This window comes from Cyprinodon tularosa, unplaced genomic scaffold, assembly GCF_016077235.1.
Source record: "Cyprinodon tularosa strain WSP-4 unplaced genomic scaffold, ASM1607723v1 ctg316, whole genome shotgun sequence".
Classification (NCBI taxonomy): Eukaryota; Metazoa; Chordata; class Actinopteri; order Cyprinodontiformes; family Cyprinodontidae; genus Cyprinodon; species Cyprinodon tularosa.
The window spans coordinates 1,166,290-1,183,504 of record NW_024039026.1 but is presented as its reverse complement, the minus strand read 5'-3'; the positions used below and the strand labels follow the sequence as shown (position 1 = coordinate 1,183,504).

The 17,215-nt window shown below is 38.2% G+C and overlaps 1 protein-coding gene across 2 annotated transcripts in view; it reads right to left on the bottom strand.

Annotated features, from left to right (window-relative positions):
* Window positions 1–645: 645 nt before the first annotated feature.
* The window catches only part of trappc12 (trafficking protein particle complex 12), a 42,815-nt gene continuing 26,245 nt past the window's right edge, over window positions 646–17,215 (bottom strand). For both annotated transcript variants that reach the window (XM_038292698.1, XM_038292697.1), the window contains exons 6-12: window positions 15,350–15,462; window positions 13,290–13,362; window positions 12,348–12,421; window positions 9,443–9,541; window positions 7,083–7,186; window positions 3,099–3,186; window positions 646–2,432 (exon numbers count right to left, since the gene is read on the bottom strand). In XM_038292698.1, the coding sequence (XP_038148626.1) occupies window positions 2,190–2,432; window positions 3,099–3,186; window positions 7,083–7,186; window positions 9,443–9,541; window positions 12,348–12,421; window positions 13,290–13,362; window positions 15,350–15,462 (794 nt within the window). In that variant the 3' untranslated portion in view covers window positions 646–2,189. The remainder of the gene's footprint in view (window positions 2,433–3,098; window positions 3,187–7,082; window positions 7,187–9,442; window positions 9,542–12,347; window positions 12,422–13,289; window positions 13,363–15,349; window positions 15,463–17,215) is intronic.

Here is a 17,215-nt window from a genome sequence, read left to right as displayed (position 1 = left end):
ATGTTACGACTTTAATCTCGTAATATTACACCTTCATTCTCGTAATGTTACGACTTTAATCTCATAATATTACGACTTTATTCTCGTAATATTGCACCTTCTTTCTCGTAATGTTACACCTTCTTTCTCGTAATGTTACACCTTCATTCCCGTAATGTTACGACTTTATTCTCGTAATATTACACCTTCATTCTCGTAATGTTACGACTTTAATCTCGTAATGTTACGACTTTATTCTTGGTATATTACGCCTTTATTCTCATAATATTACACCTTCATTCTCGTAATGTTACGACTTTAATCTCGTAATGTTACGACTTTATTCTTGGTATATTACGCCTTTATTCTCATAATATTACACCTTCATTCTCGTAATGTTACGACTTTATTCTCGTAATATTACACCTTCATTCTCGTAATGTTACGACTTTAATCTCGTAATGTTACGACTTTATTCTCGGTATATTACGCCTTTATTCTCATAATATTACACCTTCATTCTCGTAATGTGACGACTTTATTGTCGTAATGTAACTACTTTAATCTCAAATAAAAAAAATAAAAAAATCTCTAACCTGGCCCTAATACCCCGTCAGTAAGAGATGAACATACATTTTCATTGCACTGGAAATAAATCTGCTGCTACAGTATCTTTGTCTTTTATTACATTTTTAATAATTTCAACATGTTTCTATTATAAGAGATTCATTTAGGATAAAACAGTTTTCTTTATATACATATATAAGATGATCATCAAGACAGTATGAGAAGAAGCAGAAATAATCAGTTTGACAACGCTTCAAATAATTTATGTACAACTTTGGATTATGAATATTTTTTTTTTATATTTCTGCAATCTGAGGGCCTCATTCACTTTCACTGCAGGAGTGATGTAATCTAGTGGTAATCCTCTTGAAGCTGCATTTTAAGTTTATGGGGTCTGAAGCGCAGGATAATGCCCATGCCCGGCCTCACTGTGTGACAGCAGCTGCGGTAGTGTATTGGAAAGCTGAAGACTGCTTATGTAATTTTTTAGATAATCTCAGATATACTGAGGGAATATTTTGGGTCATGTGTTTACTTCAGATAAAACAAGGGTGGTCTGTTGTGTCCATTAACTACAGAGAATGCCTCTGTTTAAGGAGCGCGATGCAATGGCTTAAAGAGGAAAAGACTGAGAAGCCACAGTGAAACAAAGCTACGCATTAAAAAGATATGGATCAGCAGCAAGCTTTACCCCCAATTTAGTTCAGATTGAATGCATATCCATCCACCTTTTTCATGCTGTACACAGATTAACTATATTACATGCTAGCAGGAGCTAGTCATAGCTGCACCATCCAGGAAACGACTTGTAGCAGATAATACTTAGACTTCTGTCTTAGCTTGTAGAAAACCTGTTTGCAGAAAAGAAAAACTTCTATTACCAGATTTTATTCCTTATCCGTTTTCCCTCCATACATTCATTGTTTTGTCAATACTTCCAACTTTGTCTATTCTTCCTTCTTTCAGTCCATTCCTTTGGCTATCAATCAATGCACCCTTCTGTCCGTCCATCTTCTTTTTATACACCTCTGTGTTTATTTAAACTCCGACTAATTTAGAAATACCTGGCATACATCTTGCTTTTATCATTTTGTAGTTTAAAAACAAAAACTCTTAAAAAGAATAAAGTGGAGATAAATGTGAGAACCTTGTTTGCAGACGGAGTAAAATGTAGTGACACCCAAAAAAAGCTGATTTAAAGCCCTGCTGAAGTTAATCTCATTGCCAGATTAATGCAGTAGCAAAGTCACATGACCCTCATGATTTTCCTTCTGCGCAATTTGAAAGGGGTCTAAACGAATCATGTGTAACTTAAGCCCAGGTTTAGTAAAGCTTGTGATTAATTCCCTCAGTATTTTTGCAAAACTGCTGCACAAACAAAACAAAGTACTTTCACCCTAAATTCATTTAACCAGGATTGTTTTTGGGTTGCTTTTCACATATCGGGGGTGCAGTCCACCCTGGTCGGATCACTTCAGTGCAATAAAAGCAGAGCTCAGACATCCTCTTAACATTTCTGAAACTGAGCCTAAAGCATTGGCTTGGCTTTCCCCAAAGAGTACTGATTAGTTCCTCTCTGTAGTATCCATCATGAACAGGGGGTGGCAGCAGTGGACTGTCCCAGTTGTCCTGCTTCCTTCCTCTCAGACCAGTTTGAGGCACTGTGTGTTGAAGCTGTCCCCCTCCCGACAGGCCACAGCTTCCAGCAGGGCCTGCTTTTTCTGCGTGCTGCGAGATGACTCCAGTTCGTACATGGTGGTCAGGTTGAAGAGGACGCTCTCGTGGAGGTAGAGGGCAGGGTCCTGCTGGACTAGACCTTCCAGCTGGCCCAAGGACTCCTTTAGCCGACCCAGGTAGAGGAGACACACCGCTGCGTTGTTATTGGCCTAAAAACATAAATAAAATGTATTAAATTTCACTTAAATCAGCTGGACTAACATTTTTTTTTAGATGAGATTAGATTAATTTTATTGTCCCAAAGGAAATTTGAATTGGGTACAGACTCTGGTGGTTACATAGTCCAAAACTATGTCTGCATGCACACATAAAAACACTGCTATACTGTAGAAATTCCATTATAAGACAATAAATAAATACATTTGGAAGCATGTTACATTACATTCACAAGAAAAATAAAAAAAATCATAAAAACCCTTCTTTAAAAAATCTATTATGAGATACATTGAGATACATAAAAAGCATATCAGTTTAGTTTAAATTTTGAATACAATTGCCTATTCCACAATTTACTGCTTGATATTGTTTATTGCCTTAATAGAAAGCGAAACAAAAGGGTTCTTATAGTGGTACAACCTACAGGCGGGGACTCTTAAGACGTCGACCTGAAGGAAGAAACTGATAATAAAGAATATGAGTGGGGTCTGAGATGATTTTCTGGGCTTGTCTGGTTATTGTTTCATTTTTTGAAATATTTTTTGTTGTTTCCTTTGGGTGAAAAAAAAAGGAATTTTTGCAATAAAAAAAAATCCAACCAAACTAATTAAAGCTCTTAATGTGCAGATTCTGATAGTTTAACAGATTATTCTACTTACCACAGGGTTTTTTGGGTCAACCTTTAGAACTTCAAGGAAGGTTGCATGTGCTTCAGCATAGTTATTCTGACTGAGGTAGACGAACGCCCTGAAAAAGCCAAAGAAAAAGGTTCCTCTCAGATGTAGTCACAGATTAAACAAGAAATTAAAACGTTTTATTGTGTTTTTATAAGCATTACAGTAAAAAAAGGGCTACACAATGCTAATCAGTCTATATGTCTTATTAAAGTTGTTTGTTTCTGCAATAAAATATGAGGCATTTCCTGTATGCAACTACATACATGCAGCCTAACCTGTTATCTATTAGGGGTGAGTATTGACATGGATGTTGCAATAAGGAACATGTCCCGATACAATCTTATCATGATATTATAATATCACTATATAGTGCAATACTTTTCCTATCAAATCAAATTTATAGACAAGCGGGTGCTGTATATGTTCATCAGAAGACATTGATTATTTAGTTATTTTGTATCCCTGTTGTTTGGGGTTTGAGTCAGTCTATGTGTGTGTTCGGTTTCTCAGGCTGCATCCTCAAAGGAAACGGTCTATCTGGACTGGATCCTTCTAGGTTCATGAAAATAAGGAGGCTGGAAGAGTTTGGGCTGTGAATTCAAACAGGTCCGGCCTCCCGCGGCTTTTACCACAGTACGTTCTGTCGCCTAGCAACCGCGACAGCCGACACACAAAGCAGGAAAAGAATGAATACCGAACTTCTCACTGGAAAAAAAACGATCTAGAAATAAGTAAATATTTCTTAAATTAAGTGTATTTATCCTTAATTTGAGTAGGTTGATGAGATAGTTTTCCAATGGAATGAGTATTTTTATTGGATAATATGCACTTGAAATAAGACAAAAAAATATTTTTTTCTTATTTTAAATGTAAATTGTCTTGTTCCAATGGCAAAATGTCTCTTTTACCTCCTCAATCCAAGAACAAATGCATTTATTTTAAGAACAAAAGACATCTAGATTTAGATTTTTTTCCAGTGCTCACTGTTGTTCTGGGTGTTGTTAACATTTTTAGGGAGCTTCAACAGCTGCATCGTGTCAGATTCATAGTCCCCAACACTGCAGATATATTACTGTCCATAAATAACTCATTTACACAGGGGACAAAAAATATTTCAATAAACCAAACATTATCCCCCACATATCTGACTCAATAACCATTTAAAACAACTATTTTCACATAACTGGATTATATTAAACTGAACTTCCAATATTCACCACTGTTTGGCGCAAAGTGCCGTTTTCCTGAGATCACGGAGCAGCCCGCTTACTTGGTCTCACAATAAAACCTGGGATAACCAAGGCTACGTAGGATACACCGGACCCGTCTTTCAAAACGGGCAAAAAGAAGAACGCATTTGTCGGCCTCATAACGAGGAGTCTTGCAAAACAGACCTCGGAGCTGTGCTATATGGTAAACGGCCTACGAAGCTGGCCTTCAGAGGACGCAGCCCCTGAATTTTAATTTAGCCTATGTCTTCCACTGTGACTGCCTCAAATACAGATATGGCGCTACAGCCACAGCAAAAGGGCTCCACAGCGCTCTGCCAGAGCGGTGGTGCAGAGGTAGCCCCTTTTCCCTCACTGTTTTTTTAATCGATGCTAGGAACTGTTACAACAGGGAGCCAAAAATCATGATATATCCCCTATAACCACTAATATCCATGTTACGCCTGTTAGTCGCTGAGGAAGAAAAACATCTACAACATGTTGAGTGATAAACACTTTAAAGCTAAATGAGGCATTTTCTAGTTCCATATGATTCACATGGGGCGATAGCAGCTAAGGAAGCAGGAGTTTCCCCTGCATCCACAAGGTTGTCGACTCCGCTTTCAGTGTCAATGTGCCCTTGGGCAAGACATTTCACCAACATTACCTACTAATGGTGGTCAGAGGGCCAGGTGGCGCCAGGGTACGGCAGCCTCGCTTCTGTCGGTGAGCCTAAGCGGTGGCTATGGCTACAGTGCAGTTTGGCACCATCAGTGAGTGAGACTGTGTGTGAATGGATGAATGACTGAATGTAGAGTAAATCACTTAGGGAAAGTCCTCTGACATTAAAAAAGTACAGGTCATTTACCACTTTATTTTAGTCCATGAATCTTAAGATACATAAATGTTTACATACCACGGCTTAAACAGATAATGCACTTTAGCAGAGGCAGAAATAATTGGGTCATTCCATGAAAACTGTTAAGTTTGGGTCCATAACATTCAAAGAGGAATAAAAAGCATAATAAACCTGTCAGTAATACTTTAAGTGTCTAAAGCCATTGATTCAAGTTTAGTTGGTAGCATGAGGTCAAATAAAATTGAATAATAAATATATATTTTGCACATTTATATGTTATTTTTATGTTAAACTGCAATCATTTTCTCATGTCCACCCTGACCATTTTTCTCATTCGTATAATGTAAAACTTAAGAAGTATGAAATAAATCTAAAAAAAATGTTGTTATGATTAGAAATACTTTCCTCTTAATAGGAAATGTGTTAATTATATTAAAATGTCATATTTTTTAATTGAAATTTCAATGTCATATTCCACCCCGTCACACCAATGTTATTTTGCGCCAAAATGCAATACACTGCCTAGAAGTGACATCACTAACATGAAGTGACATCATTCAAGAGTTTGAAGAAGAGAAGTCCAAACAATAGTGAGTTCTGTTTTTTATTTAAGAACATTTTTGGTACATTTTTCCTTCAAAATCCTTTCTGTTAACCATAGCATATCCACCCCGTCACACAAAAAGTGGGGAAAACAATTTGTTAATCAAATTTGGAAATTATATTCGTATTTATCATTCATTTTTCATCGTACTTCAACGCTAACGGCACCATCAGGTTTAAACATATTCAGAAATTGAGCCATATTGCTTTAGATTTTCCACCCCGTCACACTAAAGCCTGTGACGGGTTGGAATCATTGTGATAGGTGGCAAACTTTCTTCATATTGAATTAATGCCGTACATCACATAAAAAAAAACCCTTTGAACACACTATTGGTTTTTTTGAAAAAAAAAAAAAAAAAAGACACTTTCTGAAGTGAATAACATTTTGTTTGTCTTACTTTTATCTAAAATTACCCTTAAATTTGTTAGCCTTTGTCCTGTGACGGGGTGGAAAAGGAAACTCTGTTCCCTGGATATAATGTGATAAAATATTCGCAGAAAATGGTGTCTGAGCTTGAAAAATATGTTTTATTGCAAGTGTTACATGTTCTACAGGCTATGAAACTAAAAAAATGATGATCAAAAACCTCTAAATTTAGAGGTCCAATCTTTACACTTTCCATGGGATGACCCAACTGTATTTCTGTTTCCCATGAAGGAAATGAAACCATGCTATCTGTATAGCTTTTTAAAACCTTAAAATAGGAGAAAATCAAGACATGCTTAAGTTCTTATAACAATTTTATGTTGACCAATGCCAATATTTGAGTTTTAAGTTAAATAAGCTGCATTGAATGATCCGATTTTCACCAAAAACATCCTATTTTGGGAAAATGAGCATCTCTGGATTAGGATGCTTGACAAGAACCACCCACCCTCACATACTTCTATAAAATTCAGATCAACATGCAGCATAGCACATACTGCCACCTGCTGGCCACAATGTATACACTAGTTTATTTGCTGTTATCCAGAGGATTAATATGATTTTCTTTTAACATTAATATTTTAAAAGGTTTAATTGAGATTTCTTCAGTAGTTTGCCTCTTCCCCCCATAGAATATCCTCGATCAATATCAACCAAAAACAAGGAACAGCAGAGAAAATAAAATTGCATGGACTGGAATTGTATATCTTTTATTAAAGTATGGTTAGCAGATCTCAGTGTAATTTAACACTCCAAACAACCTCAGGTCGGAGCAGCATGGACATTACCTCCCGTTTCCCGGATTAAGCAGAGATTTGGGTGTGCTGTTTCTCTATAGGTGTGAAAAAACTCTTATCTACAAGTACCTGTTCATTAGAACACATGTAGCATGACTGACGTTACTGCCTTCCATCTGGTACGCTTTCTCCACATCCTCAAAGTATCTTTCAGCGGTTTTCACATCTCCGATCTGGGAAACAACAAAGCAGCTGCACATTAACTGTCGATCAATCCCTGGGCATGAAAAGAACATTATTTCTAAGTATAAAGGACGTCTAAAAGGGGCTAAAGAAAACATGGATATAAATCCTAGCAAACAGAAATGTATTAGGATGTAAACATTTTCTGACAAGAAAACCATCCCTTCTCTGCACCTTTTTTTTTATTTCCAGCTGCATCAACTCAGTTCTTACATCAATGACTTCTTACCAAAACACAAGCCATGTTATAATAATCAAAAAGGCAAACTCAAAGAAGATGAAACTGCATCTGGAACAAAATGCTCTCTGTAACTGCTTTGGTTGTGTAATGTAGAACCGTAGCACTCAGATTTGGTCATCAAGAAATAAAGCAAAACCAATTAAAAGTAAGCAGCCTAAAAGTAGAAGAATTTACCTTCTTCTCTGATTTAACTCTATATAGTGTTAGTAAATTATGTCAAAGTAGTAGGAAAATGCAATGAATTACACTCGGAAATGTATACCTTTAAGTTTTGCACATTACTACCACAAACCTCAATAGTGTCCTCTTAGATATTATGTCAAAGGTTATAAAAAGTGGTGAAATGGACAAAAAAAAAAGTTATGTATGGTAATTTTTCTTCTTCATATTTTGGTGGCAGCGTCATGCTGCGGGATTCAGTTATTTCAACATGTAAATAAATGAATACAAGGAGCAGGACACCAGTTTTGCTGAGGGCCCTGTCACACCTTGACGATTTAGCCTTCGTTTGCCTGATGACCCAGAATCTTCTAAAACAGCGGCATACGCTGAACTTTCTATGTAGTCTTTCTATTTTGGGCGTATACGTAGAGTATTCATAACGATTCCAGAACTTATGTCCAACGACAGACTAACTTATGCATAACGCATGTCGGCGTAACGCCCATGAAATTATGTACAAGCCAGTGTCCTGAGGGGGGCAGCATTGTGTGTGTTATTTGATCACAGTATTAACCTACAGTAGCTGCTTTTGACCACCTGCCAAAAAAAAAAAAAGAAAAGAAATAAAAAGAAAAGAAATAAGGTTTGCAGTTGCAGCAGATTCAGCTACATTATATATATATATATATATATATATATATATATATATATATATATATATATATATATATATATATATATTAGGGATGGAACGGTTTATGAAAACCGTCCGAACCGTTCGGTTCGACTGTCTCGGTTCGGTTTGCGTGTGTTGCGTTCGGTTCATGCCCTCAGCTCCTTTTTCTCATGGGCGAAGCTTTTACACTCCAGAGCAGAAGGTGGTGGTACTGCGATCAAAACCAGTAGTAAACAAGAAGAAGCGAAGCAGCGTAGCCGGGTGTAGCAGAAAAAAATCTGTTGTTTTAGAGAATTGTGTGGGTATGGCGAGTGGGAAAGAACAGGAGTTGGAAGACGCGCCAGCAGCACTTTATAGGTGTGCTGTATGGGACCGCTTTGCATTTAGAGCGATCTACGATGACAGCGGAAAGAAATTTGTGGATAAAAGTGCAACAGTGTGCAAGCATTGTGCAACACGTTTTGTTTAAGCTAACAGCAACATGACCAACATGTCATGCTAATCCTGAAATCCCACATGCTCCGCTCCGCCTCACTGCGCACCAGACCGCCTACACAAAGCAAAGCCTACAGCCTCCGCTGTGGCTCCCGTCTGCTACGCTCCTTGGAGATCATAGAGGGCATGCGCGAGATTATTAAATTCAAAGCAGCAAATGATCCAGGGTTTTCCGCAGATCATTAAAAATAGCAATTTATAAATTTTTTTGGGGCTTTTTTCATTAATTACATTAATTTTTATGGGATTTCGGTGTAACAATAAACATATACCGAACCAAACCGAAAACCGTGACCATGAAACCGTGAACCGAACCGAACCGTGGATTTTGTGAACCGTTCCACGCCTAATATATATTTTTCTTTAATAAAGCATTTTAAATACCACGATAATCATATTTACTGAATTTGAATGCTAATTAAGGCCTTAATTAAAAAAAAAATTATAACTTACTGACTTTCAATGATTTTTAATGACCCGCGGAAACCCTGACATAGCCAAGTGGCCTGAATCATATTGGAAAAATATGAATAGTTTGTTTGCTGTCTTAGTATGAGTCAGTCATTTCATTAAAGCCTCTTTAACAGAAAATAAAGGACATTTTATATTTAATAATAAATAATGTGTCCAAGGAGTCTTATATTCCGTTCATCTATCTGGTGGTGTACAGACCTGCAAAAAGATGCGACCAATACCACTGAGCAGCTGCACTCTCTGCTGGGGTTCATACTGGATGATGGAGTGATAGGTCTCCACTGCCAGAACAAAGTCCTGAAGACAAATGAATTCCAAAAAAAGCAATAAGCAGTGAGAACAAGTACTACAAAAACAGTGAAACAAAAGACAAGGATGGAGAGAGGTAAACTAAGCAGAGTTTGTTCATGGGGAGAGTCTAATCAAACATTTGGAGTATTAGCAGGACGCTGTGACCCTCCTCCCACCCTGATGCTGTGCTGTGATGCATCGCTCACTTAGTGACTGGAATAGTAAGCGACACGGCACAGAGAGGTCAGAGAGGGCTGTGTGCAGGCCTGGCGTGTGTGTACCGAACTGAGAGGGCACAGGAAGGGTGGACTGAACATGTCGGTGCATCTGAATGCTGTTTGGAACAAAACTCAAACTTCTGACTTTGCCTTTAAAAATGAGTTTAACCTGAATCCAACCTTCATTTCTTTATATTTTGCTTTTAAAGGACCCAGAAACCTTTAGAGTCTTGATCTTAAGTTCCTCAGGCTTTTGAAATGCCGTTCAAGGACTATCTGTAGACTTTGAAAAGAAAAGCATCCTGAACTCAAAGGATGAGCCAGTATTGTTTCAACACACAATAGAAAACCAAAGTAATAAAAAAACAACAGTTTCTGGCAAATTTCTAGACAATTTGTTGTTTTTGTTCCCATTTCTAAACTCAAAACCATAAAGACTTACACCATGAATATTGTTATTATTGGGAGAGTGTTGGCCTAGTGGTTAGAGCAGTGCGCTTGTGCTCTGAGAAAGTTGCCAGTACCTGGTTTGATCCCAGCAGCCTCCACTCTGGGTCCCTAAGCAAAATCCTTAACTCCACACTGCTCCCAGGGCGCCACACAATGGCAGCCCACTGCTCCCCAAGAGGATGGGTTAAAATGCAGAGAGTGAATCCTGGACGGGGCCGCCTTTTACAGCTGCTTTTTGTATCTCTGCTTCTGTCTCCTTGAACCCCAGTCGGCCTCAGCAGATGGCCGCTCACACTGAGCCTGGTTCTGCTGGAGGTTTCTTCCTGTTCAAAGGGAGTTTTTCCTCTCCACTGTCGCTACAAGCATGCTTTGTGTGAGGGATTGTATTTGAGTCAATGAGTCGATGCAATCATCTGGTTTTCCTTAGATAGAAAACTTTGAATCAATTTGACTGTATGATCTGGTTGAACTGTAAAGTGCCTTGAGATGACTTGTGTTGTGAATTGGCGCTATAGAAATAAACTGAATTGAATTGGATTTCCTCATTGTGGGACAATAAAGGGATTCATTTTTTTATTGTTATTATTTTTCATTTAAAGTTGGCCAGATGATGCTTCGTTACAGAATCTTCAGGATCTGGAGGATCAGGAGCATATAGGTTTGAGAAATATGGCCAAAAAAATGAAATATTTTTCTTTCCCTTTAGTTTTTTCATGATAAAAATTGACCAAAATTGAAAAACTGGCCTTTATTCCAATTGTAGTTAAATCCAAGCTGTCAAAAATGCTTTTAACTGCACTGGAAATACCTAAAAGGATTCCAAGGAAGTCTAGCTGGTTGGAAGCTAATATTTTGAAATATACAAATTTGGGATGCCTAAAATCCTTGTGTTCAGACTGAGCGCTGTGATTCATGCGAGCCCCACAGGGAGTTTACCGCTCTGCATTTCAGATGCACAGTGTTTCCACCCCAGACCGCCTCATCAATGGGAGGAGCTTCAGCTGTATCAAGCTAACACCTCACCCACTTGAAAAAACTCAAAATAAATAGACTGAATGGTTAGCGCTTGTTAGTCAAAGTTTGTGAAGCTAAAATTATCAATTGTAAGAATGAAAAAATTAAATTAAGATCATGTGTGCTACTTGTGTTTCAGACATATAATTTTTTATTTTTATCCTGAGTTTAACTATTGAATAAAAATCATCTACGTTTTCAGTGCTTTGATTTTTAAGATGGATAATTTTTAATTGTGGCCAATGATGTCGCCATCCCAGCACTCGTTTCTTTATAGAAACTTATTGCATAACATCACGTCATTCCTGTGTTGGTACTGAAAACAAAAAAAATCTCTCTCTCTCTCTCTCATCTTAATGTTGGTCAGATTCAGCAGCACTTCCTTGTAAATCTACAGCAGAAAGCCCTGTTGCTGGAGAGTGGGCAGGGAAAGACTGTGGTCTGTGCTGGAGGTAAGAGAGGATGACCAACAGTCCTTCTAAGACTAAATAAAAACCTCTTTTTTTTAAAGCCACCTAAAAATCTCTTCAGAGCATTCTGCATTTCCTCCTTTGTTAATATTATTTTCTCTTCATTCAATTTTAACAGAAAAAAGCTTGATCCTGGCTGCTTATTCACATAGAACCAGTCTTTGATTGGTTGCCGCGGTGCAATTTCATAGAAAGTTAGTTTGCATAGGGGTTCTATGTAAATCTACCGCCATTGCCGTGGAAACCTTGCTTGGTCTGAATGCATCTTTAACACAGCATCAATAATGAAAAACAAATGTTTTATATAAATCTTCACATCTAAACTAAGCTGATATCTTTCTAGTTTGTTTTGTCTTGCAAGAGAGTGACAATAAAAAAAGGTGATAAAAATGCTGAGGATTAGAAATCAAAGCCTGGAAAGGAGCTGAGCTGATTGTAATCTCATCTCTCAGCAGTAGATGGCACTGTGTTTCTCTCTACGGCTCGTTCTGAGCCCTCACCAACACCACCACTCCCCTCCTCTCTCCGCTCGTTCTATCTCCGACCAAGAATCCAATTAGTGGTCAGTCTGTGGGGATTTCACTGTGAATCCACCACCAGCCTGGCATCAGAGATCTCCGAGACTCACACCCACAGTGACACACGAACACACGAACCCACCTTCATCAGCAGCAGGCAGTTGGCCGTGGAGTACATGACCCGGCTGAGGCGAGACCTCCACAGCTTTAGAGATGCTATAAACAGGAAAGAGAAATGGTGAAAAAGGGATGGGTTCAATGACTTTCTATTTTCACTCCTATTGCTTTTTGGGTATTCCTGAGATCCTTTAGTTTTATGAGAAACCTCCACACTCATGGTCCTCTCATTACAACCAGATGTAACTCCTGGGTTATTTTAGGCAAGGTGCTGAAGAAGACACTGCGGCACATTTCCTCTTTGTCTGCTGTGGGAAGAGCCTGTTACTATTCATCACTGTGTTTGTGGGAGACGGAGCGGAGGGAAGAGCTAATCACTCAGTGGGGTTCTGATGTGTGAAGGCAAGGCCCTGCGTTATCGACTGTCTGTGTGGGTAGGAGAGAAAGAGGACGCAGCGTTATGCTGCTTTTGTTAGGAGGAGAAACTGGCTGAACTGAGGCGCCCTCACGGATACAGTCATACATGCGTCAGCCGGCTAATTTTCCACCATTTAGCTCAGATGTAACAATTGTCGGGCACATTTTTACTGATAAACTGGAGAAATATTTAGTAGCCTCATGGTCCCCAATTGTGGGTCTGATTTAACTTGGGTGGAGGTGCAGCTGGGTAAATATCCCCCGCACAACCTAGTGCAAATGTGAGTGGCTTGGCAGGATTGATCTATATTGATCCGAATGGCGTAAAGAGCTGTAGAAAGCATTTAATATTCAGTGAGAGTGGCAGAGCTGTGAGAGGCTAATAAGAGGCTTTGGTTGAGACTGTGTGACTGTATGTGTGTCTGCTGCAGTCCTACACCAGGTGTGCATCTGGTTTAACTGTTCAGGCCTGTGACCCGACTCTCCTCCCATGATGCGATGCAGTCTGGGAACACAGCCAGGTCGGATTCTCTGCGGTGTGTTTGCTTACCTTGCCTGTTCTCCTCTGCTATGGTGATCATGCTTCCATCCTCTGCTAAGCTTTTCTCCAGGTTTTCCAGGATCTGTCCAAGCATGGGATGTTAAATGACTAGCAGCATTTTAAACAGCACCAGCACATTGAACAAAACAGAGTTCTCTAATTATATATAGCTTTTCTTTTAAACCAGGGTTTCTGCAAATATTAAAAAATTAAGTTCACCACCTATATTTACAATCAAAATTTATTCTAAAACTTAAGCATTTCATAGCTGCTGTTCTGCTTGTTCAGAACTTCTGCACCTTTTTTTTAGGTAAGGTGTAAATCCACAGCTAAGTTCCTGCTTTCAATCTAAACCTTATTTAACCCTTTAAAGTCAAGAGTATCATATTTGATACATGAGATTTGAGACATTTGCAAAATCGGTGTGATGTTTTTGTTCTTGAAACCCTGACCTACACAACCAGAAACACTCAATCACATGGAGTGTTGGCCTAGACGCTAGTGCAGTGGGCTTGTGCTCTGAGAAGGTTGCAAGTACCCGGTTCGATCCCCACAGCTCCACTCTGGGTACCTGAGCAAGACCCTTAACACCACACTGCTCCCGGGCACCACACAATGGCAGCCCACTGCTCCCGAAGGGGACGGGTTAAATGCAGAGGTAAATTTCTCCAATGTGAGAAATGCCTGTATCAAAATTGTTCCAAATAAATGATCTAATTCAACTTAAATAAAATCCAATTTTTTTATTTAATTTGTCAGAAAGTTCAATGACGATTCTCTTTGTGAAAAAATTTGAATAACTTTCAATTATTTCATGATTCAGACTTTAAAGGGTTAATGCACTTGCTCAAAACATAGGAAAAGGGGCATAATAACAGAAATAATGTCTATATTTTCTTTTTTTAATCTAACATTACCAAGAAAGAAACTAGGTTACAATAAGAGGTTTAAATAAATAAAAAGATTTGGTTAAAAAAAAAAAAAAAAAAAAAAAACTGGATGGAATCAAATAAGATCATTTTGGTTTTAGGGGGAGTAATTATTTTCAATATGTGAAATATTTTCTGTAAATGTTCCCAACCTTTCAAGATCCTAAATTAAATATTTACAGACCATTCATATTTATTTCCCCTATGCTTTTTCTTTATTTTAACACATTTATAATATTTACATTAATAGGTAGAATTTTACGATTTATGTTTAGAAGTTAAAAAAAAGAGATTTAATTACATTTTATTTTCATCTCAACTTCAAAAAAAATTTCTAAGGACATTTTTTACTCTACCTTTTACATGCAAACTTAAACTTCGTTTTTATATATACTTTTAAGAATGTGTGAACTTACAGAATCACTGTAAGCAGATTCAAGTTAATTGGTGATTTTTTAAATGTTAATGTTGCTTAGGTAAGAATACTTTTTTAAAGTACAAATCCAAATTTCTCAGTTTTTGTGGGAGGACTTAGACGTTTAAGGCAACTTCTTTTATGTGCTCTGAGAAATTCCTCTTTAAACACTGTTATGCAGTTTTTAATAACATGAAGGCTAAGCAAACTACGTTAGAGGTAAATATGCACTTTTTTTTAATAAGCTGTATTCTTTGAGGTCTTAATCTTAAAACTTTTAACTAAATCAAATTTTATTTTATAACTTCAATCAGTTTTGGATTTTTTCCCCCCTTCAACTGTACAAATAATACTTTTTAAAAAAAAGGTTAATTTCAGAACTCAGAAATGCAGCAAAACTTGGTTTTATAAATGTTTATCTAAAAACTAAAATGTTAGGAAATTATGATAGGGACTGAGCAAGTCTTCTGAAAATAACGTTTTAGGCTCAACAAGAAACTTTATCATTATTTTTTTTTCTTGAAAAAGAGGTTCGCCATTTATTTATTTTTTTGTTTATTTTCATACTTGCCAAGACCTAATAAACACTTCTCCCAAGAATTTTAAGACAAAATGCTTTTTAAAATAAATAAAAATGTAAAAATTTGATGCAGGTTTAGAGACTTTTAAAATTGTTAAAACTTTATCTTGAGGCTGTGTTGGTGTTTGTGTGTTTCTGTACTAACAGCGAGGCAGACGGTTTTGAGTTTGTGCAGACGGTCCAGAGCCTCCCGGGGTTTGGCCAGGTACTGGGGGAGCTCGGCGTGCAGCAGCCGCATGGAGAACGGCACCATCGATCCTGGATGGGTGACGATGTTTGAAGGGGTGAACAGAGAGAGAGAATGTGAGGAAGAAGGGACAATATGGAACAGGGAGGGATGGGAATGAAGCAGGAGAGTGAAGACAGAAAGATGAGAATATAAAGCCATCCACCCACACACAGACTGTACACAGCCCTGGAGGCAGGAACCTACAGATGGCACCGAGCTAGGTATGGCTGCTTATTAAAGCCTCTCATCTCTCCATCTCTGTGTGCCGCACAGCTCCATCACTCATCTCCCTGCTCATCCCTCTGCCTGCCTCTATATCATTCACACTCTTACACACACATCGGCAGACAGACACACACACACACCCCTCTGAGCAAAAGCCTGTGTTCAGGTGAGTCCCCAGGCTTTGATCAGGGTCTCTTTGATACTGTGATCTGATCTGAAACTCTGCGAGCTACTCCATCTTTGGCTGCTGCTTCTGCTAGTCTATGTATCTCAGTTTCTATCTATATTGTCTATCTGCTTGTGTTCGCCATCTAAAAATGGAGGACATACCCCCCATTAAACAAGACATAGTGCCTGCACTAACGGTTCTTTTTTTCTGTATTTAATTTTAGTATTTTAAATCAGATTAAAATCTTATTCTACTTATGTCAGATCAATTGTTCAAAAGAATTCTGTGTTTTTTCACAATGCTTTTGAAAGTCTGGATAGTTATATTGTCAAAATCCAGGTCCGTTGTCATTTCTGACAAGCTGCTGTAAAGACAACGTCTTGATTCTGTAAATCATTAGAACATCACCTATGCAACCATATGCAGCTCTCTATGCTTGTTGCTCATTTGCTGCCTTTTGGTTCTTTAAAATGCTAAATGAAAAAAGTTGGCGGACTCTTCCATTAACCCTCTGAAACCACAGCAGTCCGTTGGGAAAAGTTCTTCTGGCTTTAGCCTTAGCACTTGGTTAAAGTCGTAGGGAAGTCATATTTAAATGTCAAATCATTCTGGCTTAAAGATGTATAGAAACGTACTCTTTATCAGACTATGTTTTCCCAAAATTGAGAATATTTCAAAAAAAAAATCCTGTCTTAAAATCTGTTTTTTTTCTCGTTATCTTATGCAGGCCAGTTAGTTATGTGTCAGCCTGAACACCTAAATTCGGCCAATCAAGTATCAAAGGTCGTCGGTCAATCAATTGTTTTGGCGATGGCATCCTCATTCATATGTCGCAGCTAATAGATGCAACTGTTTAAATAAGAGATAAGAATCATTGACTTCACCATTGGTTTAGGTCCCAGTGTTCACAGAGTTGGACGTCTGTGTCTTCGGCAGGCGTAGAGCTAACAGAACTGGCAGCGTTGCGAGGCAAGGGCTCAAACATGTACGGCTGTAAGCCTTCTACACCAAACCTCTTTCCCAACATCTTCGTTCACCACTTTCCTCCTCTAAATAAAACATGTATGACGGAGGAAACTCATCCACGACCTCCGACACAAAACTCTCCTCCTCTTGCATGTTTCCTCTGTCCATAGCGTTCCTTGACAGTGTCGTTTCTACATCATCAGTCAATGGAATTTCCCATTGGGACCAAGTAGCACTAAGTTGCTAACTGGTTAGCAAGATTCTTCAGAGACACCGAACGAAACCCCCCCACAGATTTTAAGACAGGATTTTTTATTTAAATAGAAAGTTTCATACGTTCGGGACAATCGTCTGATAAAGAGTACATTTATAAACATGTTTAAGCCAGAAGAATTCGACATTAACTTTAACTTTAACAATTA